The sequence below is a fragment of the Bufo bufo genome, chromosome 2 (genome assembly GCF_905171765.1).
Source record: "Bufo bufo chromosome 2, aBufBuf1.1, whole genome shotgun sequence".
Taxonomy (NCBI): domain Eukaryota; kingdom Metazoa; phylum Chordata; class Amphibia; order Anura; family Bufonidae; genus Bufo; species Bufo bufo.
The window spans coordinates 243953945-243980029 of NC_053390.1; the positions used below are offsets into that span (position 1 = coordinate 243953945).

A 26085-nucleotide genomic window follows, 5' to 3' on the forward strand; every position below is an offset into this window, starting at 1 on the left:
AAAGGTCCTCTTTAAGCAATCACATTCAAAATCATGTTAAATAGGAGTCCGCATACACCTGCCATCATTTAAAGTGCCTCTGATTAACCCCAAATAAAGTTCAGCTGCTCTAGTTGGTCTTTCCTGAAATTTTCTTAGTCGCATCCCACAGCAAAAGCTATGGTCCACAGAAAGATAAAAGTCTAAGGGGGTCACTGGATATGCGAAATTGCTACATGATGATGTGTTTCTCTCTTTATGCACTGAAGCTGGCACGTTCCCTGAGTTTTTCCAGCAAGATGGTGCACCCACCACCACATTATGGGTGTCAGGTCCGAGCATCCCTAGATTAACAGTTTCCTGGAAAGTGGATTGGTCGTCGTGGGCCAGTTGAATGGCCCCCAAGGTCTCCCGATCTGACCCCCTTAGACTTTTATCTTTGGGGTCATCTGAAGGCAATTGTCTATGCTGTGAAGATACGAGATGTGCAGCACCTGAAACTACGGATACTGGAAGCCTGTGCTAGCATTTCTCCTGCGGTGTTGCTATCAGTGTGTGAAGAGTTGGAGAAGAGGGTTGCATGGACAATCCAACACAATGGGCAGCACATTGAACACATTTTATAAGTGGTCAGAAACTTGTAAATAACTCATGAAATAATAAAGTTACGTTAAAAGCACACCATTGTTTTTCCTGTGAAATTCCCAATAAGTTTGATGTGTCACATGACCCTCTTCCTATTGAAAAAACAAAAGTTGGATTCAAAATGGCTGACTTCAAAATGGCCGCCATGGTCACCACCCATCTTGAAAAGTTTCCCCCCTTACATATACTAATGTGCCAAAAACAGGAAGTTAATATCACCAACCATTCCCATTTTATTAAGGTGTATCCATATAAATGGCCCACCCTGTGTGTGTGTGTGTGTGTGTGTGTGTGTGTGTGTGTATGTATGTATATATTTGTATATATGTATACTTGTATGAACTGTACTGTAAACTTGATAGAATTTTACATACTGTAAGTAGCATTCAAAATGACAACAACCACAATGCAGACTAAGGCCTCATGCACACCACCGTTGTTTTGGTCCGCATCCGATCCGCAGTTTTTGCGGCTTGGATGCGGACCCATTTAATTTTAATGGGGCCGCAATAGATGCGGACAGCACTCTGTGTGCTGTCCGCATCCGTTGCTCTGTTCTGTGGTCCGCAAAAAAAATATAACCTGTCCTATTCTTGTCCGTTTTGCAGACAATAATAGGCAGTTATATCAATAGCTGTCCGTGCCGTTCCGCAAATTGCGGAACGCACACGGACACCATCCGTGTTTTGCGGATCCGCAATTTGCAGACCGCAAAACACATAACGGTCGTGTGCATGAGGCCTAATGGATAGAATACCTTATACACGTGGACAAAATTGCTGTTACCATGCGTTAAAGTAAGAAAAATACACAATGGTCACTGAAATAACCTGAAACTGACAAAAGTAATAATAAGTAAAATGTACTGAAAATCAGACATTGGTTTTGAATTGTGGTTCAACAGAATCATGTATAAAACAAACTAATGAAACTGGCCTGGACAGAAATTATGATATCCTTAATATGCTTTTGCACAACCTTTAGAGGCAATCACTGCAATCTGTAACTCTCAATGAGACTTCTGCACCTCTCCACAGGTATTTTGGCCCACTCCTCGTGAGAAAACTGCTCCAGCTGTCTCAGGTTTGAAGAGTGCCTTCTCCACACATTTCATTCCAGAATACCTTGATAGTCTTGGGATTTCATTGTACCATGCACAGATTCAAGATACTCTGTGCCAGATGCAGCAAAGCAGCCTCAAAACATAACTGAGCCTCTTCCATGTTTCACAGTCGGTACAATGTTCTTTTCTTTGTATGCTTCATTTTTGCATCTTGTCAACATAGAAGTGATGTGACTTGCCAAAAAGCTCTAGTTTTGTCTCATCTCTCCAAAGATCATTTTCCCAGAAGCTTTGTGGCTTGTCAATATGCATTTTAGCAAATTCCAGTCTCGCTTTTTTAGGATTTGCTTTCAACAGTGGTTTCCTCGTCGTCGTCTTCTATTAAGTCCACTTTGCCTAAGACATCAACGGATGGTACGATCTGACACTGATGAACCTTGAACTTGGAGTTCACCTCTAATCTCTTTGAAAGTTGTTCTTGGCTCTTTGGTTACCATTCGCATTATCCTTCTCTGTCATCAGTTTTCCTCTTGCGGCCATGTCCAGGGAGGTTGGCTACAGTCCTGTAGACCTTAAAACTTCTGAACACTATGTGCAACTGTAGTAACAGGAACATTAAGCTGTTTGGAGATGGTCTTATAGCCTTTACCTTTATAATGTTTTCTAATCTCCTGAGACAACGCTTTCCTTAGCTTTCTTTGGTCCATGTTTAGTGGTACACACCATGATACCAAACAGCACTGTGACTACTTTTCATCCTTTAAATAGGCAGACTGATTATAGGTTTGAAAACACCTGTGATGCCAATTACAGGAGACACCTTAGTTTAACATGTCCCTTTTCTAGGGGTACCATCATTTCTGTCTAGGCCAATTTCATTAGTTTGTTGTTTTAAATTATTCTGTTGAACCACAATTCAAAAGCAATGTCTGATATTCATAAGTTGATTTTCAGTAAATTTTTATTTATTACTTTTGTTAGTTTCAAGTTATTTCAGTGACCATTGTGGTGTTTTCTTTCTTTAACGGAAGGGTACCAACAATTTTGTCCACGTGTGTATTAGATCTTAATAGCATTTCATGTGTGGACTATGACTAGTCCTGCTTCCTGCTGGCGGGTACTGTCTAGAAAGGATAACATGAGGGCATTCTTTCAAGCCAAGTGACATTGATCAAATAGGGTTAGAATTCCTGGCTAACTAACAAATGACCCTTTCAAGCATAATACACAGTAAACAAGGCAAACAATCCAGTACCTATTAGCAGCAGACAGGGATGAGCCAGCATAGACAGTCATTGGCAGCACGCACTGTGCCCTATGTCTGAATGCTTGATAGCCCACACAAACCCTGTGGCCTGTGAGAAAAGAACACAGCCAAGTGCAATAGACACTACAGGCTGGAGTGGATATAGCCTGCTGACAATTCAGTATCAACCTCATTAAGTTACGAAGTGCTATATGATGTAGGTCTTTGAAATTACCTGGATATATACATGTGGCTACTTATTAAAGGGCTTCTGTCACCCCACTAAAGTCATTTTTTTTTTTGGGGCTAGTTAAATTCCTTATACTGCGATATATGAAAATATAATGGTCTTACTTTCCTTCAGCAGTTTCTTATAAAAACAAACTTTTATAATATGTAAATTAGGTCTCTACCAGCAAGTAGGGCGTCTACTTGCTGGTAGCCGCCGCAAAAAAACGCCCCCTCGTCGTGATGATTGACAGGGCCAGCCGCGAACTCCTCCTCTGGCCGGCCCTGTCAGCATTTCAAAAATCGCGCGCCTGTGTTCATTCGGGGCAGGCGCTCTGAGATGAGGAGGCTCGCCTCCTCAGCACTCCCTCAGTGCGCCTGCGCCGATGACGTCTTCTCTTTCGGTGATGTCATCGGCGCAGGCGCACTGAGGGAGTGCTGAGGAGGCGAGCCTCCTCATCTCAGAGGGCGTTTTTTTGCGGCGGCTACCAGCAAGTAGACGCCCTACTTGCTGGTAGAGACCTAATTTACATATTATAAAAGTTCGTTTTTATAAGAAACTGCTGAAGGAAAGTAAGTAAGACCATTATATTTTCATATATCGCAGTATAAGGAATTTAACTAGCCCAAAAAAAAAATAATGACTTTAGTGGGGTGACAGAAGCCTTTTAAAACAATAATGAGCCCACCAAGCAGACTTTGACAATTCGTTTAATTAAACATTGCTGCTTTCTTCCAAAAACAGCACCACGCCTGTCCATGGATTGTGTCAATGGGACAGAGCTGCTATCCTGCACAAACCTGTGGGCAGGAGTGGTGCTGTATTTGGAAGAAAGCAGCCATGTTTTTCTATTACTGGACATCCCTTTTAAAAAAAAAATTATAACATATCACACATAGTTGAACATGGTCAGAAAAGCATACACTATCTTGTTATACACAGTATAGTCATGGTCTAACATTAATATTTGCATTGCTTTCAGTTTTAAAATGCCTTTTATGGCTGTTTGGGATTAAACACATGCTCAATGAGTGGACTGAGAAGATGTACAGTTTTAACCTGTATCGCAAACTTGCACAGGATTCATTGTACCACGATTTGGCCATGTCGTTAGAGTAAACAGGGGCATGTTAATGGGCTATTGACACACAATAGGTTATAATTTCATCAAGCCTTCTAATGTAACGGACAGGCAGCTGCTCAATTTCTTCAATTACCCAATTATGGGAATAACCTATTTGGAAAAGGACCCTGTTGCTTGGGCCAAACCAAAGGATAAAGCATAAATGAGCCAACTTCTGCACAAGGAGGCCTGTACAAGTGCTGTATATACAGAGCTATCCCCTATGCCTACGAAGCATAGCTCCATATATTTGATATCTGATGGAGCATGCCAATTATTGTTTATTGGTCGAGTACAGATTCTGACAGAAAAAACCCATTGGATGAAATCTGAAGTGTATAAATGCCCTTCCACATGTATGGGTTATATGTTGTGGTTCTAGGTGTTACATAGTAATCAATTGTTAAAGGGGTTATCCGGGGTCAGAGCTGAACCCGGACATACCTCCATTTTCACCCCGTCAGCCCCCCTGACTTGAGCAGCGGAGCAGTTCATGCTCCGATGCTCTCATTTGCCCTGCGCTAAATCGCGCAGGGCAAAGGCATTTTTAGGAGTTCCGGTGACGAACCGGGGCTCTCCATGGGGCTGCCAGGAAGCCTGGTGACGTCACCGGCACTGATGGGCGGGCTTTAGCGATGCCCTAGCCAGTAAAACGGCTAGGGCAGCGCTAAAGCCTGGCCCATCAGAGCCGGTGACGTCACCGAACACAATGCCGGGCGGAAGTTTCCGCCCGGCAGTGTGTTATGATAAACAAAAGAGCCCGTGCCCTGCGCGATCTAGCGCAGGGCAAGGGAGCGCATCGGAGCAGGAAATGCTCCGATGCTAGCATCAGGGGGGCTGCCTGGGTGAAAAGCTCTGAACCCGGACAACCCCTTTAACTGAAGATAAAAGGGGTTCTCTGGACTTTTTAGAAAATCTGGCCTCTCTTCTGTCCTGTGGAAGAAGTATAGTTTAGTTGGTACCCTGTATCACGCCACCAATGCTGCTGTCTCCTCTGCACTCACAGAGGCTGTGGGCACTTCTGCTCAGGTCCCGACAGGATGTGTGCCCTTCTTTTCCTGTTCATCTGCATAATAGTAAATGCAGCTGAATAAGAAGACTCTGGAACACATCTGGTCAGGACCCAGGCAGAAGAGCCAGCAGCCTGTGTGAGTGCAGCAGAGACGGCGGCCTGACAGAAGGGGTAGGACTAACAAAACTATCCTTCTTCCACAGGAGAGAAGAAAAAGCCCAGAGAAATCCATTAAGCCATACATAATTTTTGTATGGTATAAACATCTATTTATGGAATTTAATGCAATCTTAAGCAATTAAACAGTATTGAAAGACTCTTACCTATAAGTCAGGCAAATTGCCAGCAGAAGTACCAAAGCAAATGTCATGGTAGCAGCAATCACAGCCAACAGTTCTACATCTTCCCTGCCACGTCTCTCCTGAAGACCCATAGTAGTCACCAAAGACTGGTTACGGTAAGACAAGAGGATTGCAAAGCCATGGCCACGGTTAGTAGTTGTAATTAGCTCCAAAATCACCTCGATCATCTCAACAGGAGACCCAAAGGTGAGACTTCTATTTATAGGAGAAATGGATCCACAAAACCGAGCAGAGTAAGTGACCAGGTCGGTGATATAGAGGACATCAAGTGGGCACATTTCCAGTACTGGAGGTGGTGTAGTGAAGGGGTCAGTTCCAATGCCTATTGATGGTGCACCTTCACTCACCTGTTCAAAGGGAACTGTTGCCATTTTATTTGTGACCGCTGGTAGAAGATGCATAGGGGTGTTGACTTCTTCAGTCAGGCTTTCATATTTCCCTGTAGCTGCAGATAGTGTGCTTGATATTTGACTGATAAAGTTCTGATCCGTTGTCAGATCTGTCACTGGTTTATTTCCTTTATCACTTGTTTCTGTGTACATCTGGTTGTTGGACTCATTTTGGTAACCCTCCTTTTCTGCTGTCAGTCCTATTTCCAGATCATTAGACAAATCATCCTTTGTAGAATTGTCCTTTCTTTCGCTCTTGTATTCAGAGTGAGAGCTGACATCGGAAAAGGCATAGCTGGTTGCAGATTCATCATTACCAGAGCTATCAAATACATCAAAATCCAGAGTTTCCAACACAACAGTGGAACCTGGGGGAACTAAGATCTGCCACAGACAGTGAGAGTCAGGGAGGTAGTTGTTGGGAAATCCTGGAGATAAAATAAGGTCTGTGCCTGAAGGGTTCAGTACAGCTCCACAATCATAATACACCTATAATAAAAATAGCATGGAACAATTATAATTTTCAGAAGTCACATTTACAAGCGAAACACAATGTTTGGGTCAAAGTAATCAGATGGGCTAAGTGATGCATCAGGTAGATGTGGGGGCTTTTTAGCAAATGGTTCTTTGCTGCTATTACTATTGGCCCCTTTAGACAAGTTGATGGACAGATGTTCACGAAAATTGCCCGAAGGTGATGGCATTTAGACGCAAGAATAGTCTACTCTGTATGGGGATGAGCGACCGCTACTGCCACTGTTCATCCACATATATCTATTCCTGTTTACACAGCTGCCAAGTAATGATGTAATGATGCAGCAAAGGCACATTTACATTGGCCAGTTATCAGGAACAAACATTCATACCTGATAATCTGCCTCTGCAAAAGGGCCTTTATTCTAAAGGTATTCAAATGTTTTCTCATATCTCTCTCTGCTTGTTGATTCTGAAATCCAGCATTGGACTGAAGTCCCCAGAGGAAATGATTCCAAGGGCCCACCCTCTATGTATATAGGACTAAAGGGCCCTGTTTTACTAGGGGTTCATTATTGTCAGAGCTTCGGTGGGCCAGTCTTGGCCGATGCTCTGGTGGGCCAGTCCGAACCTGCTGGTATTTATCCATCTGCCACAAAGGGATGTTCAGCAACCAAGGAGAAGCCTGTGTAGCAAAGCTGTAACTGTGATAGGCCAATTTCACCCAAGTGTATTCAGTCCAGGAAACGCACTCTGTGCGAAAGCTGTATTTCCCAGACTGACCACTAGTCCAATGTGAACTCACAGGATCATAATAATTTATGAAGCTGTGTGTTCCTGCCTGACCACATGTCTTCTATATTGTACTCACAAATTGCCATGAGTACAGTACAGAAGACCTGGCAGGCAGGAACACATAGCATCCTAAAGCATTATGATTAGGGATGAGCAAATCGACTTCGGATGTTTCAATTCACATAAAACTTTGTTTCAATACTGTACGGAGCGAGAGCTATGTACAGTATTAGAATGTATTGGGTCCTATAAGCCGAAGTTATTACTTCGCGAAGTCTCATAAATTGATTTCTATTGTAAAAAACCTTGTAGGCGAACCAGAGTTCGGGAAATGTTTTTTTTTACAGTAGAAATCAATTTATGAAGTTATTATGCGAAGTCTCGTAATAACTTTGGCTCATAGGAGCCAATACATTCTAATACTGTACAGAGCGCTCGCTCCGTACAGTATTGAAACAAAGTTTTATGCCAATCGACTTTAGATGTTTCATCCGAAGTCGATTCTCTCATCCCTAATTATGATACTGTGAGTCCGATCAGAGGAGTAGTGTTCCGTCCTGGAAAGACAGTCATCACATAGAGCGCATTTCCGGGACTGAATACGTTTGTGTGAAATTGCCTTAGGAATACTAATCGGAGAAGAGCCCGGGTGAACGTTGATCTCCCAGCTCTCCATCCATGTTTTAGAGCTGTGATAATTAAGCTTATTAGGAGCCAGCTGAAGAGGCCCTTGAAATTAATTGCTTACCTTCTAACACAGGGCTCTCACTTTGCTCTGTGGAAGGCCACGTGATGCCAAGCCTGAGGGAGCCAGGTAATAATGGTATGAAATGTCTATGTTTGAGGAACAAGGTTGAAGAAGGAAGAAGGACCCAGGGTTAAAATCCTGTGTGTCACATTTTTATGACCACTTCCTACTTTGGACTTCGGCAATGTGTCACTCATAAAGGAAGTCACGTGTCGTGAGCTGACTTGGTGGTTATATAAGATGTATGATAGGAAGTCTGCACACATATCCCTCATTGCTGTCATAGGTAAAAGGGGATGAGAATTAGCTTTTGGGCCAAGAGTGACAGTATTTCTGAAACTGCTTAGTTGCTGCTGCGGTGAAAGTGTATCATGGACAAAGGCACCATTGCAAATAAGCAACATGGAAACTTCAAAGCATCAGGTGCCACTGATGTGAGACATGAACGTCAACTACAAAGGTACGCAAAGGCAGACTGACATGCTACAGTGGAGCGGTTCACCATCAAAATGAACCAGGGTGCTACCAGATGTATTTAAAACAACAGTTCAAACAAACCCTACTGCGTATGGGGCTCCAAAGAAGATGGATGGTCACGGCACCTCTGCTAAGGAAGTTGCATCAGCACAAAAGGCATCAATTTTTCCAGAAGTATCAGAATTGATAAAGGGTTGTTTTATCCTATGAGTCACATTTTTTGCTTCACTGAATTGATGGATGTTGGAGAGATACATTAGAGAACAAAGACCCGGGAACCATTGCTGGAAGAACACAAGCTGGTGGAGGTCTGGGGAATGTTTTTGTGGCATTCTCTGGGCCTACTCATCCATGTGGAAGGCACTCAACCAATTTGGGTATGAATCCATCCTTGCAGATCATGTACACCAATACATGCTGATTATCCTCTCTTGGGCATATGGGATCTTCCAGCAAGACAATGCAACATGTCACTTGGCTACAAATGTCTGACTTCGGTTTCTACTGTAAGGCCATGACCAAGACTTCAAAGTACTACCCCAGTCACCTAATTCCCCAGACTTGAACCCAATTGAGCATCTGTGGGACCACCTTGATTGTTGTGTTTGGTTCATGGATCCTCCCCTCAAGCACCCTCCAGCAGCTGTCAGATGAACTGCAGTCAGCAGGACCATATTGCCCATCTGGCAATTCTGGAAAATGCCAGATGGGCCAGTGCTGCTAGTGGGGCATCGCCCAGAGCTCATCGTTCTGCCCATGGCCCCAAAAGTAGTTGCCAGTACATATACAACTGAATACATGAATAGCTGAACAGTGCAGCGGAGAATGGTTCGTGGCCCTGTTGTTCACTCTCATAGGCCACAGGCCAATAGGCCTGCAGCCTATTAGGCAGCACAGGTGGTCATGAAGCAATGACATCATCGCTACCACCTAAGACCCAGTGATAAGGTCATCATGTTAGGATGCAGGCGGTGTGATGACTTAATTGTGACCACCTGTGCAGGGACACGGTCAACTCAGGCCACATGCTTGAAGAGGCCTATCGCCTGCTTCGCAGTCTCAAACATATAGCAGGACTCAGGTGAGCATTTTTTTTCTGTCACTTTTGGGGCAATACAACTTTGGAGCCATATAACTACTGAAGGCACTACAGGGAGACATAAGTACTGGGGCAATTCAGGGGGCATTAAAACTAATGGGGCTACTACATGGGTACATACAAAATACTGGGGGCACTACAAGGGTTCATTATAACTACTGGGGTACTATGGAGGGCATTATAACTACTGGAGCAATACAGGGGCCATTATAACTACTGAAACTTCTACAGGGGGCATTCCAGCTACTGGTAGCACTATAGAGGGGACTTATTAATACTGTGGCTCTACAGAGTACCTTATTTAGGGACCTTATTACCACTGGGAGAATTTTAAAAGCCTTTATTACTACTGTGGGTACTTTAGGGGGCCTTATTATTACAGGGGACACTGTATGGGGCATTTTTACTACTGGGGGCACTTTGGGGAGCTTTATCATTTTTAAGGCACTATTGGCCATTATTGCTAGTTGTACTGTACTGGTACTGTTGTGGTGCATTATTATTATTTTTTATTATTAGGCACAATATGGAGGGCACTACTACTAATGGGGTGTTCTCAGGGAGCACTATCACTGTAGGACAGAACATCCACATTAGAAGAGATCACTTGATATAATAGGTATGTAATGCTGTATACTCCTACATGGTTGGCATTGCTGACTGTAATGTTTATCAAGATATATGTGTTTAGCACTGGAGAGGAGGAAAGGGGAGGGGTTCACAAACATATTTCACATTCAACACACAGCAAGTGGGTCTGTCTGTTTTAAGATGCCGGGGCTGAATTTCAGTCCCAGTCCATCCCTGGTGCACACTCAGTAGTGTCATAAGTTCTGACAGCAATGGTGCTGAAGACTGAGCTACTCTTGAAGTCAAATATACCAAAATGCAATCTCAAATGTAAGTATGAACAGAGCTTAAAAGGGATTCTGTCACCTCGTTTTAGGTTATAGAGATGCAGACATGCACGGCTAGATCGCCGCTAGGATGTCCGCAATATACCTGTCCTATAGGGCAGTGTCCTTATGTTTAGTTTAAAAAATCTTTTTTGAGATATGTAAATGAGCCTTGTAAGGTGCCCAAGGGGTTGTACCAACCTTCTTGGAGCCCAGCCACGCCCCGTGAAGGAGCCCAGCACTGACTACGTCCTCCGAATCTCCTCCTTTCTTCACAGTTAGATTGCCTTAATCTCGCGATGCACGAGGTCACGCATGCGCAGTTCCTTCCCTGAGGCTGATGCCAGCACAGCGAAGGAACACTATACCGGCACTGCGCATCGCGAGATTACGGCAATCTAACTATGAAGAATGGAGGAGATTCGGAGGACGCAGGCGGTGCTGGGCTCCTTCACAGGGGGGCGTGGCTGGGCACCAAGGTTAGTACAGCCCCTTGGGCACCTTACAAGGCTCATTTACATACAGTACAGACCAAAAGTTTGGACACACCTTCTCATTCAAAGAGTTTTCTTTATTTTCATGACTATGAAAATTGTAGATTCACACTGAAGGCATCAAAACTATGAATTAACACATGTGGAATTATATACATCACAAACAAGTGTGAAACAACTGAAGATATGTCATATTCTAGGTTCTTCAAAGTAGCCACCTTTTGCTTTGATTACTGCTTTGCACACTCTTGGCATTCTCTTAATGAGCTTCAAGAGGTAGTCCCCTGAAATGGTTTTCACTTCACAGGTGTGCCCTGTCACGTTTAATAAGTGGGATTTCTTGCCTTATAAATGGGGTTGGGACCATCAGTTGCGTTGAGGAGAAGTCAGGTGGATACACAGCTGATAGTCCTACTGAATAGACTATTAGAATTTGTATTATTGCAAGAAAAAAGCAGCTAAGTAAAGAAAAACGAGTGGCCATCATTACTTTAAGAAATGAAGGTCAGTCAGTCAGCCGAAAAATTGGGAAAACTTTGAAAGTAAGGGCTATTTGACCATGAAGGAGAGTGATGGGGTGCTGCGCCAGATGACCTGGCCTCCACAGTCACCGGACCTGAACCCAATCGAGATGGTTTGGGGTGAGCTGGACCGCAGAGTGAAGGCAAAAGGGCCAACAAGTGCTAAGCATCTCTGGGAACTCCTTCAAGACTGTTGGAAGACCATTTCAGGTGACTACCTCTTGAAGCTCATCAAGAGAATGCCAAGAGTGTGCAAAGCAGTAATGAAAGCAAAAGGTGGCTACTTTGAAGAACCTAGAATATGACATATTTTCAGTTGTTTCACACTTGTTAGTTATGTATATAATTCCACATGTGTTAATTCATAGTTTTGATGCCCTCATACTCATGAAAATAAAGAAAACTCTTTGAATGAGAAGGTGTGTCCGAACTTTTGGTCTGTACTGTATCTCTAAAATATTTTTTTAACTAAATAAAAGGACACAGCCCTATAGGTATATTGCGGACATGCTAGCGGCGATCTAGCCGTGCATGTCCGCATCTCTATAACCTAAAACGAGGTGACAGAATCCCTTTAAGAAGAAACATCCTTCTTTCCATGCATATGCAAAACATAATACTCAATATAATGCAACAGTTATCAGCTAGAAGCAGAGCATAAGGCTGAGTTCACATCAGCGTTCAGCCTTTCCGTTCTCCTGCTCAGTTATAGGAGACGCCATTATAGTCTATGGGGTCCGTAGGCTTTGTTCGGCTCAGTTATGTGCCGAATCCTTCCTTTCCGTTCTCCTGCTCCTATAACGGAGCAGGTGAACGGAAAGGCTGAACGCTGATGTGAACTCAGCCTTAATAGTGAGATTGAGATATGGAGGCATGGAGGAGATTCAGATCACTGCAGAAAATTCTTCTTTCATCTAATAAAAACAACTCTCCTTGGCAAAACTGAAAACAACAAAATCTCCAACTGCTTTCAAAGACATCTGGTTAATATGTACAATATGGAAAGCATCTTTAAAAAGATATATTGCCAGTTATCTGCAAATGGAAAATTGGCTCCACTACAGAGAAATTCTCTAAGACCCTAACATATTACCCTAGATAAAACTGTTCCCACTGAGTTGTAATGAAACCAAACATGCAATGTGCAAGACACAAGCCTGCATGAGGCTGTAACAACTAGATATGTATGGATGGAAATTTTAGTGAAGCAGGAGTGTTCTTCCCAGCTGGGTTAGAAAATGATTCTAGTTCATTCTGCCAGAGTCTTGGTATTTCTCAAGTGGTTAGTGTGGTTATAGCACCATCTAGCAGTGTTAAGTTGTATTACACTTTGTTTTTCTGTTACAAAGACTACTGCATTGTGGTTGGTGCACTGCATTGTGGGAGTGAAAAGCATCCTGGGAAAGAAAAGTCTCCAGGACACATCAGCAGAGCTGTCCCTTTGCAGGTCTCCTTCTTAAACTTCACCATCCTTGTATATGCATATCTGGTGAGAGATCTACCTTTGTTTCAGGGACATGATTTTAATTATTACTCAGGGATTTGTTACTACTGTTAGCTAGACATGTAATCTTATGTACAGACAGCCATTTTACCATGTGCTTTCAACGTTAATGCAAATGTACAGTCGTGGTCAAAAGTTTTGAGAATGACACAAATATTCGTTTTCACAAAGTTTGCTGCTAAACTGCTTTTAGATCTTTGTTTCAGTTGTTTCTGTGATGTAGAGAAATATAATTACACGCACTTCATGCGTTTCAAAAGCTTTTATCGACAATTACATGACATTTATGCAAAGAGTCAGTATTTGCAGTGTTGGCCCTTCTTTTTCAGGACCTCTGCAATTCGACTGGGCATGCTCTCAATCAACTTCTGGGCCAATTCCTGACTGATAGCAACCCATTCTTTCATAATCACTTCTTGGAGTTTGTCAGAAATAGTGGGTTTTTGTTTGTCCACCTGCCTCTTGAGGATTGACCACAAGTTCTCAATGGGATTAAGATCTGGGGAGTTTCCAGGCCATGGACCCAAAATGTCAACGTTTTGGTCCCCGAGCCACTTAGTCATCATTTTTGCCTTGGATGAGAAGCAACCCCACACATGAATGGTCTCAGGATGCTTTACTGTTGGCATGACACAGGACTGATGGTAGCGCTCACCTTTTCTTCTCCAGACAAGCCTTTTTCCAGATGCGAAAAAAAAGGTTGAGAGATCCGCTCACCTCTATTCCCCCAGGGTAGGTGCACCAACCAGAATTTGAGAACACCCCTCAAAAATGGTTTAAAATGTAGAGAAAATATGGATGGGCACTCGTATATGGAGATATAGGACACAATTTATTCATAAAATTTACAATAAAATGAGGTCTCACTTATAAAAAAACAATATAAAACACATGAAAATAAAATACAATATAATGTAATAAATGCAGGGGATTGATGACTGTATCGTTTGTGCTGAGGCTGATAGTTCAAAAAATCGACACCTTGATTTTTCAAACACAGATTCGATGAATCCTGGAGATGATATGTCATTATAGGGAGGATAAATAGAACAATCAGCCCCTGCTTGATTCAGTAATACTCTCCCATAATTTTGTAGATATATTAATCACACATCAATACTTAAAAAAGTTTCCACCTATAGTGGTATATTCGGTCCTATTTTTGAAATAAAAAACACTAGTTATACTAGAATGCCGCTGAATGTCCTGTATCAGTTCAACATATATTCAAAAAAATAGCGCTCTGCGTGTACAAAGTTTCCTTTGTGTTTGGTATTCTTTGCAAGATGTAATCAGTTCCTTTTGTATCTATAGGATACTATTGCAATTTCATCAGAATCGGATTATTGAAAAACAGTCCTTAGTGTATATTTCGGGTACAGTTTGTTTTTTCCTTGTAATTTCTTATTCTAGCGCCTCACAAATCTTTACCCACTACGTGGGCTTACCTTTGCCTGTGACTCAATGGGACTTGCGACTGGATTCGTACTCCACACTGTATGCCGGCGTCCCGGTTGTGGAGTTAATCGTGTCTCTCACAGCTGATTCCAAGGTCCGACTTGGTGTGAGGATCACGTACTTTTCAGGCGCAGGTGAAGGACGTCTTGAGGTCTTTTCTAATGAAATTAAGAAGTTCCTTTTTCTTTAAAGGGTTTCTATCACTTTGTTTCACCTATTTAGCTTTCAGACACTAGCGATCCGCTAGTGTCTGCTTTATCTAACCATCCTAATATAAGAGCTTATTGTCCTGCCGTTTAGCTAAAAAAATAACTTATATAGATATGCAAATGATCCTCTAGGTGCTATGGGGGCGTGATTAGCACCTAGAGGCTCCGTCTACCTTAACAAACTGCCGCCGCCCAGCGCGTCCCTCCAGCCCGCCCATCTCCAGCTGAAGCGATCCTCTCCGTGCGCGTCTCTGTTCTGCGCATGCGCAGTGAATGTCTGATCGCTTCCCTGCTCAGACATCTCCACTGCGCCTGTTCCTCGGAGCACTATGACGTCATCGGCGCAGGCGCAGTGGAGATGTCTGAGCAGGGAAGCGATCAGACATTCACTGCGCATGCGCCGAATACGAGGAGCATCGCATTCCGGAGGAGATGGGCGGGCTGGAGGGACGCGCTGGGCGGCGGCAGTTTGTTAAGGTAGACGGAGCCTCTAGGTGCTAATCACGCCCCCATAGCACCTAGAGGCTCATTTGCATATCTATATAAGTTATTTTTTTAGCTAAACGGCAGGACAATAAGCTCTTATATTAGGATGGTTAGATAAAGCAGACACTAGCGGATCGCTAGTGTCTGAAAGCTAAATAGGTGAAACGAAGTGATAGAAACCCTTTAACGTGCACTTGTATTCATAGAAGCGGGGTATTCATCCAAAGTGTTACGCCAAACGCGTTTTGGGGAGATACTGTCCCCTTCCTCAGTGGCATACCCAGATTCTGTAGACCATTGTATTTATACTAATTGTTGGTCTTTCTCAAGATCCGTTCTGGATCTGGATCATATCCCAAAAACTGGTCTGGATCAAATTTTTGAATGTCTTTCTATATCCTTGTGATTTGCTTGCGGTTTTGATGCAGCATTTTTTTCCCAGATGCCCCAAACAATCGGAAAGAGGCTTCATCGGAGAATATGACTTTGCCCCAGTCCATTCACCATACTTTCTGCAGAAGATCAATCTGTCCCTGATGTTTTTTTTGGAGAGAAGTGGCTTCTTTGCTCGCCTTCTTGACACCAGGCCATCTTCCAAAAGTCTTCACCTCACTGTGCGTGCAGATGCGCTCACACCTGCCTGCTGCCATTCCTGAGCAAGCTCTGCACTGGTGGCACTCCGATCCCGCAGTTGAATCCTCTTTAGGAGACGATCCTGGCGCTTGCTGGACTTTCTTGGACACCCTGAAGCCTTCTTAACAAGAATTGAACCTCTTTCCTTGAAGTTCTTGATGATCCTATAAATTGTTGATTGAGGTGCAATCTTAGTAGCCACAATATCCTTGCCTGTGAAGCCATTTTTATGCAACGCAATGATGGCTGCACGCGTTTCTTTGCAGGTCACCATGGTTAACAATGGAAGAACAATGATTTCAAGCATCACCCTCCTTTTAACATGTCAAGTCTGCCATTTTAACTTAATCAGCCTGACATAATGATCTCCAGCCTTGTGCTCGTCAACATTCTCACCTGAGTTAACAAGACGATTACTGAAATGATCTCAGCAGGTCCTTTAATGACAGCAATGAAATGCAGTGGAAAGGTTTTTTTGGGATTAAGTTCATTTTCATGGCAAAGAAGGACTATGCAATTCATCTGATCACTCTTCATAACATTCTGGAGTATATGCAAATTGCTATTATAAAAACTTAAGCAGCAACTTTTCCAATTTCCAGTATTTATCTAATTCTCAAAACTTTTGGCCACGACTGTACATGCTATGCTTAATACCTATGCTATTTGTATTCTTGTAGTTTTACCACACTTGTACAATCTCTCACTCACGCGCACCGCACAGAGAGTACAACCTGTTGACCAATAAACAAGTTAGACTACAAAGAACAGTCCTCTTATTTGGTAGACAGGAATGATTTATGCGGCTGAATGTCAGACTGCACACTGTGTGAACGTGTATGAGGACAGAACAAGGAGTGCCTTCACGTGTGGTAGATTTTGTTGCAGAAACTTTTGCAACTGAAAATCATTTATTAGGTCCATAAATATTGGGACATCGACACAATTGTAACATTTTTGGCTCTATACACCACCACAAAGGATTTGAAATGAAACGAACAAGATGTGCTTTAACTGCAGACTGTCAGCTTAAATTTGAGGGGTTTTACATCCAAATCAGGTGAACGGTGTAGGAATTACAACAGTTTGCATATGTGCCTCCCTCTTGTTATGGGACCAAAAGTAATGGGACAATTGGCTTCTCAGCTGTTCCATGGCCAGGTGTGTGTTATTCCCTCATTATCCCAATTACAATGAGCAGATAAAAGGTCCAGAGTTCATTTCAAGTGTGCTATTTGCATTTGGAATCTGTTAATGTCAACTCTCAAGATAAGAGCCAAAGAGCTGTCACTATCAGTGAAGCAAGCCATCATTAGGCTGAAAAAACAAAACAAACCCATCAGAGATAGCAAAAACATTAGGCCTGGCCAAAACAACTGTTTGGAACATTCTTAAAAAGAAGGAACGCAGCGGTGAGCTCAGCAACACCAAAAGACCCGGAAGACCACCGAAAACAACTCTGGTAGATGACCGAATAATTATTTCCCTGGTGAAGAAAACACCCTTCACAACAGTGAAGGAGGTAGGTGTATGTGTGTCAAAGTCAACAATCAAGAGAAGTTTTCACCAGACTGAATACAGAGGGTTCACCACAAGATGTAAACCATTGGTGAGGCCAGATTAGAGTTTGCCAAATGACATCTAAAAAAGCCTTCACAGTTCTGGAACAGCATCCTATGGACAGATGAGACCAAGATCAACTTGTACCAGAGTGATGGGAAGAGAAGAGTATGGAGAAGGAAAGGAACTGCTCATGATCCTAAGCATACCATCTCATCAGTGAAGCATGGTGGTGGTAGTGTCATGGTGTGGGCATGTATGGCTGCCAGTGGAACTGGTTCTTTTGTATTTATTGATAATGTGACTGCTGACAAAAGCAGCAGGATGAATTCTGAAGTGTTTCGGGCAATATTATCTGCTCATATTCAGCCAAATGCTTCAGAACTCATTGGACGTTGCTTCACAGTGCAGATGGACAATGACCCAAAGCATACTGCAAGAGCAACCAAAGAGTTTTTTAAGAGAAAGAAGTGGCATGGTATGCAATGGCCAAGTCAATCCCCTGACCTGAATCCGATTGAGCATGCATTTCACTTGCTGAAAACAAAACTAAAGGGAAAATGCCCGAAGAACAAGCAGGAATTGAAGACAGTTGCAGTAGAGGCCTGGCAGAGCATCACCAGGGATTAAACCCAGCGTCTGGTGATGTCTATGCGTTCCAGACTTCAGGCTGTAATTGACTGCAAAGGATTTGCAACCAAGTATTAAAAAGTGAAAGTTTGATTTATGATTATTATTCTGTCCAATTACTTTTGGTACCTTAACAAGTGGGAGGCACATATACAAACTGTTCTAATTCCTACACCGTTCACCTGATTTGGATGTAAATACCCTCAAATTAAAGCCGACAGTCTTCACTTCAAATCTATTGTGGTGGTATATAGAGCCAAAAATGTTAGAATTGTGTCGATGTCCCAATATTTATGGACCTGACTGTATATCCATCTGAATGATTTTCAGGCACAGAAATTTCTGCAACAAAATCTGCTGCATGTGAAAGCACTCTAACCTATATATTCACTTTTCTACCCTTCAATGAAAGTTGTAATACAGTACACCTCTGTATTCCTATGCATCTTCCCAACCAATTGATCACTGGTGTCTAGCTAATGAAATCTAGCACGATCAGCTATTCCTCCCGAAGAAGATGCTAGAACCTGCACATTTTCCATACTCTGGGGGGGGGGGGGGAATTTACCAAACTTTTTCCTTTGGAAAATGAAAGGTGGAATCTGATTTGTTGCTATAGGCAACTAAGCCAGTTTTCCTTTACAACTGTTCTGATAAATCTCCCTCACTGACTGCAGAGCAGTACAAGGTACAGTACAAATGACAGTGCCCATACTTGGTTGTCTCATTCACTGCTCAGGAGTCACAGGAGTGGTGATGTGAAGAACTGTAGGAAAACATAACATAGCTACAATATAAGAGGACTAGCAATCAAAATAATATTTAAAAATGTAATCCTGCTCATGATTCCTTCCGGTTAACTAAATTTTTGGGGTCTTGGAAAACCCCATTTAATAACTTTGGCCATCCATGGTATCAATATATCAAAGGAGTTCATACACTACTCAGCCAAATATCCATAAAACTTTGTTTCAGGTGAAGTTTATGGAAAACATAAAAAGTGCACTCTACAGTAATATTACATCATGAAAGTAGGGCATTTAAGTAGAAGCATGCAATGGTGATTTCCTTATCTCAAACAATTTATTGAAACAAAAGCCAACAGTGGTGGGTATACCCCCACAAAAATGTCAATGTCTCAATAACTTGTCATGTGGCCTTGAGCATCAATTACAGCTCGACAACGATGTCTCATGCTGTTTACAAGCCGACTTATTGTCTGCTGAGGCATGGCATCCCACTCTTCTTGAAGGGCGGCCCTCAGGATATTGAGGTTCTGGGGTACAGAGTTACGAGCCTATACACGGCGACTCAGCTGGTCCCATAGGTTTTCAGTGGGATTCAGGTCTGGAGAAAGTGCAGGCCACTCTATTTGAGGTACCCCAGTCTGCAGCAGCTGTTCCCTAATGATGCAACCTCGATGAGCTGGCGCTTTGTCATCTATGAAGATGAAATTAGGCCTGCGTGGATTAATGAGGTTATTCAAGTAGTATGGGCTTGTCACTGCACCATTCACAAAGTGTAGGACAGTTCTGTATTGACTAGACACACCTACCCACACTGTAACACCACCACCTCCAAAGGCTCATCTGGTGACAGCAGTGGCTGATGCTTAGCGCTCTCCTTGACGTCTCCAACATCGTTGGCGGCCATAATTTTAGCTTAGCTTGAATCGACATTCATCAGGGAACAGCACTGAGGCCCTCTGGTCCTTCGTCCAGCATAGATGCTCCCAGGCCCACAATGGCGCATGTGCCTGGTGGTGTAGTCAGGTACCCTTGGAAGGTTGTCTAGCACACAGACCACGCTGATGCAAACAGTTTTGAATGGTTTGATGTGAGACTTGGGTGCCTCTCACCTCCCTTAAATGTGCCTGGAGTTGTGTGGCATTCATCATCCGGTTCCACAGGGCATTGTTCACAATAAAGTGGTCATTAGGGCAGGCCAAAGGATGTCCACTCTGTATCTCTGTTGCCTTCTGCTGATGACACTAAGCTCAGTGGCCACTTCCATCTGAGAACATGTGGCTTGAAGCCTCACAATGGCGAGGTACTGTTGATCAATTGTTAGGTGTCGTCTTGGTCTCATGATGTCAAAATGTGAACAGTATGATGAGGAAGACAGTTTGAATATCAATTCTAATTGAACCAGGAAATTTATTGGGCGATTCATGGATCAAACACCAGTTGTGAATTTTACTGTTAAGTTCCTTGTCAGAGAACAGCAAGTTGTGCAAAAAGTACTCAAACATTGAACAGTTGGACGTGTATTCAAAAGTTTAGAGAAGGTCACATTAAGTTCACCTGTAAAGGTTAGAGTGCATTTAAAGATCATCCTGAAATTTCACCCACAAGCCAAATATCACTAATTTTTGGTGAGTACTGTGTGTTCAAACAACATGATAGCACCTTCAGGAAAACAGCTGAGCAGAAAAACACAGTTTTAAAGGGGTTATCCAGGAAAATATATTTATGACTTATCGTACAGGGGTGCACCACCAATGAGGCGAGGTGAGGCGATTGCCTCAGGCAGCACCAGGTAGGGGCAAGAGGGGAGCAGCAGAAGTGGGATTGTCTGTTTCTGCAATATGGTATTGAGAAGCACAGTGGGCACGGTATGTTGCGCTTTTTTACCCTGTATGTTTTGTAGCGCTGTATGTAATGTTTTCCAAGTATGTCTTTAACAGTAGGGCTGGAGGGAAGGGGTTAGGTTGAGAAATTGGAATTAGGGGGTTGGGGTTCTGTTTCAGTTTTCACCTCAGGCAGCAGAAATTCTAGGTGCACCCCTGATGGCCTAGTTGCAGCTCAACCCCATTACCATATGTGAGTAATCACCAAATTGGAATGGGGGGGGTCTGGTGACATCATAAAATTTAGTATTTTATGTCACCAGACACACCCCCGATTCCAATTTGGTGATTACTCACATGGTAACAGAAGAGAGTCTGAGGTGGTTAAAGGGTTCTTTAAACCACAAAAATTTGGCTACACAGTATGGTCATGAATAAGACAGATAGTCGAAACGCGTAGACCGTAAAGCTTTCTGATCAGCTCATGGACTTTTAAAAGGATCATAATAAAGAGATTGGATTTTATCTGTAGTGCATGTGCTGGATTTTTCTGTTTTTTCAAGAAAGTGTCTTCCTGAGTGGAGCAGGTGAGCTGGAAATATTTTGCTACTATATGGCAGTATTTTGATGATACTGTATCATAGTATCTGGACACTCCATTGAGGTATTACCCTAAATATAGTAAAATAACACAAGAAAAAAATCTCAGGAGTAGACAGGAGTTTATCTCCTGTCTACTTTTATCGCTTTTATCACCAAGTTTAAATTGAGTCGCTTTACTGTACACAGAGATCTATCTACTGTATGTGCAGCCTACATAATTGGTGAACAGAAGGCTTAGGATACTTTCACACTTGCGTTGTTAATTCCGGTATTGATATCCGGCAGAGGATCTCAATACTGAAATTAAATGGATCTGTTTTTTAATTTTGCACATCAAGATTTATCTATTCCGTCAGGATGCGGTTGTGTGAAATCAAAACGGAAAAAAACGGATCCGTCACTAAATACATTGAAAGTCAATGGGTGACGGATCTGGTTTTTTAGGCTCCTAAAAAAAACAGATCCGTCACCATTGACTAGTTTTTTTAAGTTTTTATGGCAGCTTGCAGATGTTTTGTGTCCAGTCACAAAACGGAATGCGGATGGAACGGAAGACATCCTGAACGGATATCTTTCCATTCAGAATTAGGACTAAGTGGTTCAGTACTCATCCCATTAGGACCACTAGTCATCAAAAAAGTCCTGTTATTAATGGAGACTTCTATCAACGGAATCATGAAAAGCTGGGCAATAAAGCATTTCTCAAAAGCCAGAATGCACAATGTAATATGTATAATATAGTATATTATCTTAATACAGCCTATTGATATGATGAGCTAACTGACCTAAATGCAACACAGATGTGCTGGTCTGGACAAAGTATGGACTGTGCATGCTAATTTGTGCTGCCATTTTAAAACAGAGGTCTCTTGTATTCTGTGCACATCAAAGCTATTGGAATTTAGGCAGAATTCAATGGTGGAAAATCCAGAGGTCAGCAGCCTCCCTATTTACTCCCACAGAGGTCTTATTTCCCCAATCATGTCTATGTGTTGCATAATCTGCTCTGAAGGGTTCTATCAAAAGCCGTTGTCTGTTCAGAGCAATGTTCTCCAATGGTTATTATCGTTATCACCTTTAGCTCAGGAAAAGTCATCACGCTTTCACAATAGTTATTGTTTCGCCACCCGCATTTTCCTGAATCTGCTGTGCGAACTCTAATGTGCAGATTCCCAGCGGCACAATTTATTGGAACCAGCCTGTATTGCATATTTCACTAATTAATAACAAGTAGAAATTGTCTACTAATTAGACAACATTCTTTCCTAATTGCGCACTAAATGTACGCATTTTTAGGTGAAAAATTGTTTTCATTAAAAAAAAACAAAAAAAACTGTTGGAATTCCCTGTCCCAATTCCTTAGAGGTGGTAACCAGTCTAAATTAGGACTCAGTGTTTGTTTGTTTTTTAGCAGCCATGCATTTTAGCGGGTATATTAGACCAGAATTTTCTTATTAACCCCTTAAAGGGGTTCTCTGGGAATTCATAAAATTACTGAAAAACTCAAATATTACTTTATTATAAATACATTTCCAAATACCTTAGATTGGGTAGAATGGCTCATTTTGCCTAACCCTTTCTATCCCGGAGGTTTTTTTGTTTTTGCGTTTCATTTTGTGCTCCCTCCCTTCCCAGAGCCATAACTTTTTTATTTGTCTGTTCACATAGCCATATGAGGGCTTCTTTTTTGCAGGACAAGTTGTACTTTCCAACACCACCATGTAATATTGCATATGATGTAGTGGAAAGCGGGAAAAAAATTCCAAATGGCATGAAATTGCAAAAAAAAAAAAAAAAAAAAAAAAAAAAAAAAAGCAATTCCACCACAGTTTTACGTTTTTTTTATTTACGACGTTCGATGTGCGATAAAACTGACCAGTACTTTTATTATACAGGTCAGTATGAATCCAACTATATCTTATATGTATAGTTTTTATTGCGTTTTGATAGTGATAAAATAACCCCTATAACTTTTTTGTAATTATGGAGCTGTGTGGGGCTCATTTTCAGAACTTTGCATTGACATTCTGGGGTGTGCATGACTTTTCATAAAATTTTTTTTGCAGAAAATGAAGCGATCAAAAACGGCGAATCGGCCATTTTGACGCTTATTCCGTTTTGGGGAATATATTTTTATACTATGGGAGTTTTCACACATCGCATTACTTTTATTTTTGGAAAAGGGGGGTGATTTGAATTTTTATGTTTTTTTTGTTAGTTTTTTTCTTTTACACTTTTTTATAGTTCCCATAGGGAACGATAACAGGCAATCATTAGATTTCTATTCTTATAGACCCCATTGGAGTCTATGAGAAAATTTCTAGTTTCCTATGAAGCCCTATTGCAGGCAAGGGCTCCATAGGAAATGATATGCAGCAGCCTCCTGTCATTCACAAAGACAGGGGCTGCTGCACACAAGCTCCGGCTCCACATGGGGGAGCCGGAGCATCACCAGAAGCGCCCGCTTCCGGTGTTTCACGCCCTCAGATGCCGTGGTCAGGATTGACCATGGCATCTGAGGGGTTAAATGTCCGCAATTGGCATTACTGTCGGAGGTGGCAACTAAGAATAAATAAGCAATTCTATTTTTTATAATTCTTTTTTTAACGACGTTCACTGTAGGGAATAATTTACGTGGTATTTATGTAGTCCGGGTCGTTATGGACGTGGCAATACCAAACATATGGGATTTTTTTTATTGAATAAATGTGGTTTTTTTTACCACTTAATAGTCCCACAAGGGGACTATAACAGACAGCTTTTTGATTGATTTTAAAATGCAATGCATCATCTCTATAGTGCATTGCATTTTAATGTCAGTGCTATTCTGATATTGACCAGCAGGCTGCACCAGAGAGGCGCAGCCTGCTGGAAATTACTCAAGGCTGGTCTGGGGCCTACACGATACCCCAGCCGGCCTTCACACACATGGGCACCCGCGGCATCGTTTTGTTTTTAAACATTTACTATGCACTAAGGCTACTTTCACACTAGCGTTGTTTGAATCCGGCGTTCAAGTCAGACACCGGAAATGCCCGCCGGATCCGGAAAAACGTGTGAAAATGGATTACATTTGAATCCTGATCAGGATTTTGATCACAATGAAAAAATGCATTGGAAAAAACGGATCCGCCATTTATGGACTTTAACTTTTTAAGTCAATGGGAAAAAGTTCAGTCAAAATGTTCAGGATTTTTGGCCGGAGGTAAAAATACAACATGCTACGGTTTTCTGAAAAGCCTGATCAGTCAAAAAGACTGAACTGAAGACATCCTGATGCATCCTGATTGGATTACTCTCCATTCAGAATGCATTAGGATAAAACTGATCAGTTCTTTTCCGGATTTGAGCCCCTAGGACGGAACTCAGCGCCGGAAAAGAAAACCGCTAGTGTGAAAGTACCCTAAAAAAAACATGCCAACCTTATTCAGGTCAGAACGAATAAGGCGATACCAAATTTTTATATTTTCTATAAATTGTTACTACTTAAAAAAAAATAATAATAAAAAGTTTGAATTTTTTTTCCCTTGCATTGCCATATTCTGGCAGCTTTTTTATTTTTCAGTCCACAGAGCTGTGGACCAGGATACAGTTTTTATTGGTACTATTTTGGGATACATTTGATACATTTTTATAAAATTTTGTGTGTGTGTTAGGGGGGGGGGGGTTTACAACATGACTAGGAACAGGAGATTCCGATCGCTTGTACCATAGGTTTTTACAGGCTACCTGTCAGGCCCTGTCTCCGGCACAGCTTTGCAAGCAGCTCACTAGGATAGTCCTTAGAGCCTTCACAAGTCCCCAGGCTGCCATAGTAACCAATTAATTTTCCACTGAGGATTCCATCGGAGTCCCCTCCTTTTGTTTATCCCACAAGATGTTTTGGTCGCTATTGACAGCTGCATCTGAGGGGTTAAATGACAGATATTGGTCACTGCCGGTGGGTGTCTGGTGTTTTATACAGCTGGCATCCTCCGTGTCTGAGTTTAGGCCGAATGCACACGGCCTTGTTTCGCGGCCGAGAGCTGTCCGTGGTATGCCGGACTGGATTTAGAGCAGGAGCGCACGGCGTCATTGGTTGCTATGACGCTGTGCGCTTCATGCCGCCGCCACTGTACAGTAATACACTCGTATAGTGTATTACTGTACAGCAGCGGCGGCATGAAACGCACAGCGTCATAGCAACCAATGACACGGTGCGCTCCTGCCCTGAACAGGAATCCAGCCTGGCATACCACGGACCGCTCTCGGCCACGTGCATTCGGCCTTAGTGTGTGAGCCCATTTCAAGCAGCTGCTTAACCCACATGACATACGGGTATGTTATATGGCATTAAGGGGTTAATCACATTTCTTCACATCTTATAACTAGGGATGAGCGAATCGACTTCGGATGAAACATCCGAAGTAGATTTGCGTAAAACTTTTTTTAATACAAATGTATTGGCTTTGATGAGCCAAAGTTATTTCTTCGCGAAGTCTCACGAGACTTCGCATAATAACTTCAGAAAGTGTGTCGGGAAATGTTTTTTTACAGTATAAATCAATTTCTGAAGTTAATATGCTAAGTCTTGCGAGACTTCGCAAAGTAATAACTTTGGCTCATCAAAGCCAATACATTTTAATACTGTACGGAGCGCTTGCTCCGTACAGTATTAAAAAAAGTTTTATGTGAATCGACTTCGGATGTTTCATCCTTAGTTGATTCGCTTATACCTACTTATAACCATGTACAAATGTCAATGCATTAAACACAGCAATACATTGCATCCATTCTTAAAGTGATAATTGGCTTTTAAATGTAACATGTCTATTCAAAATGGAGAAAAACTATCCACTATTTACATAGGCTACTTTTACACTAGCGTTAATATTTTCCGGT

General features: G+C 42.3%; 1 protein-coding gene across 1 annotated transcript in view; it reads right to left on the bottom strand.

Moving 5' to 3' along the window:
- Nucleotides 1–26085, bottom strand: part of LOC120988670 — a 90471-nt gene that overhangs the window by 49811 nt on the left and 14575 nt on the right. The window contains exon 2 of the mRNA XM_040416297.1: nt 5621–6537. Coding sequence (XP_040272231.1) covers nt 5621–6537 — 917 coding nt within the window. The remainder of the gene's footprint in view (nt 1–5620; nt 6538–26085) is intronic.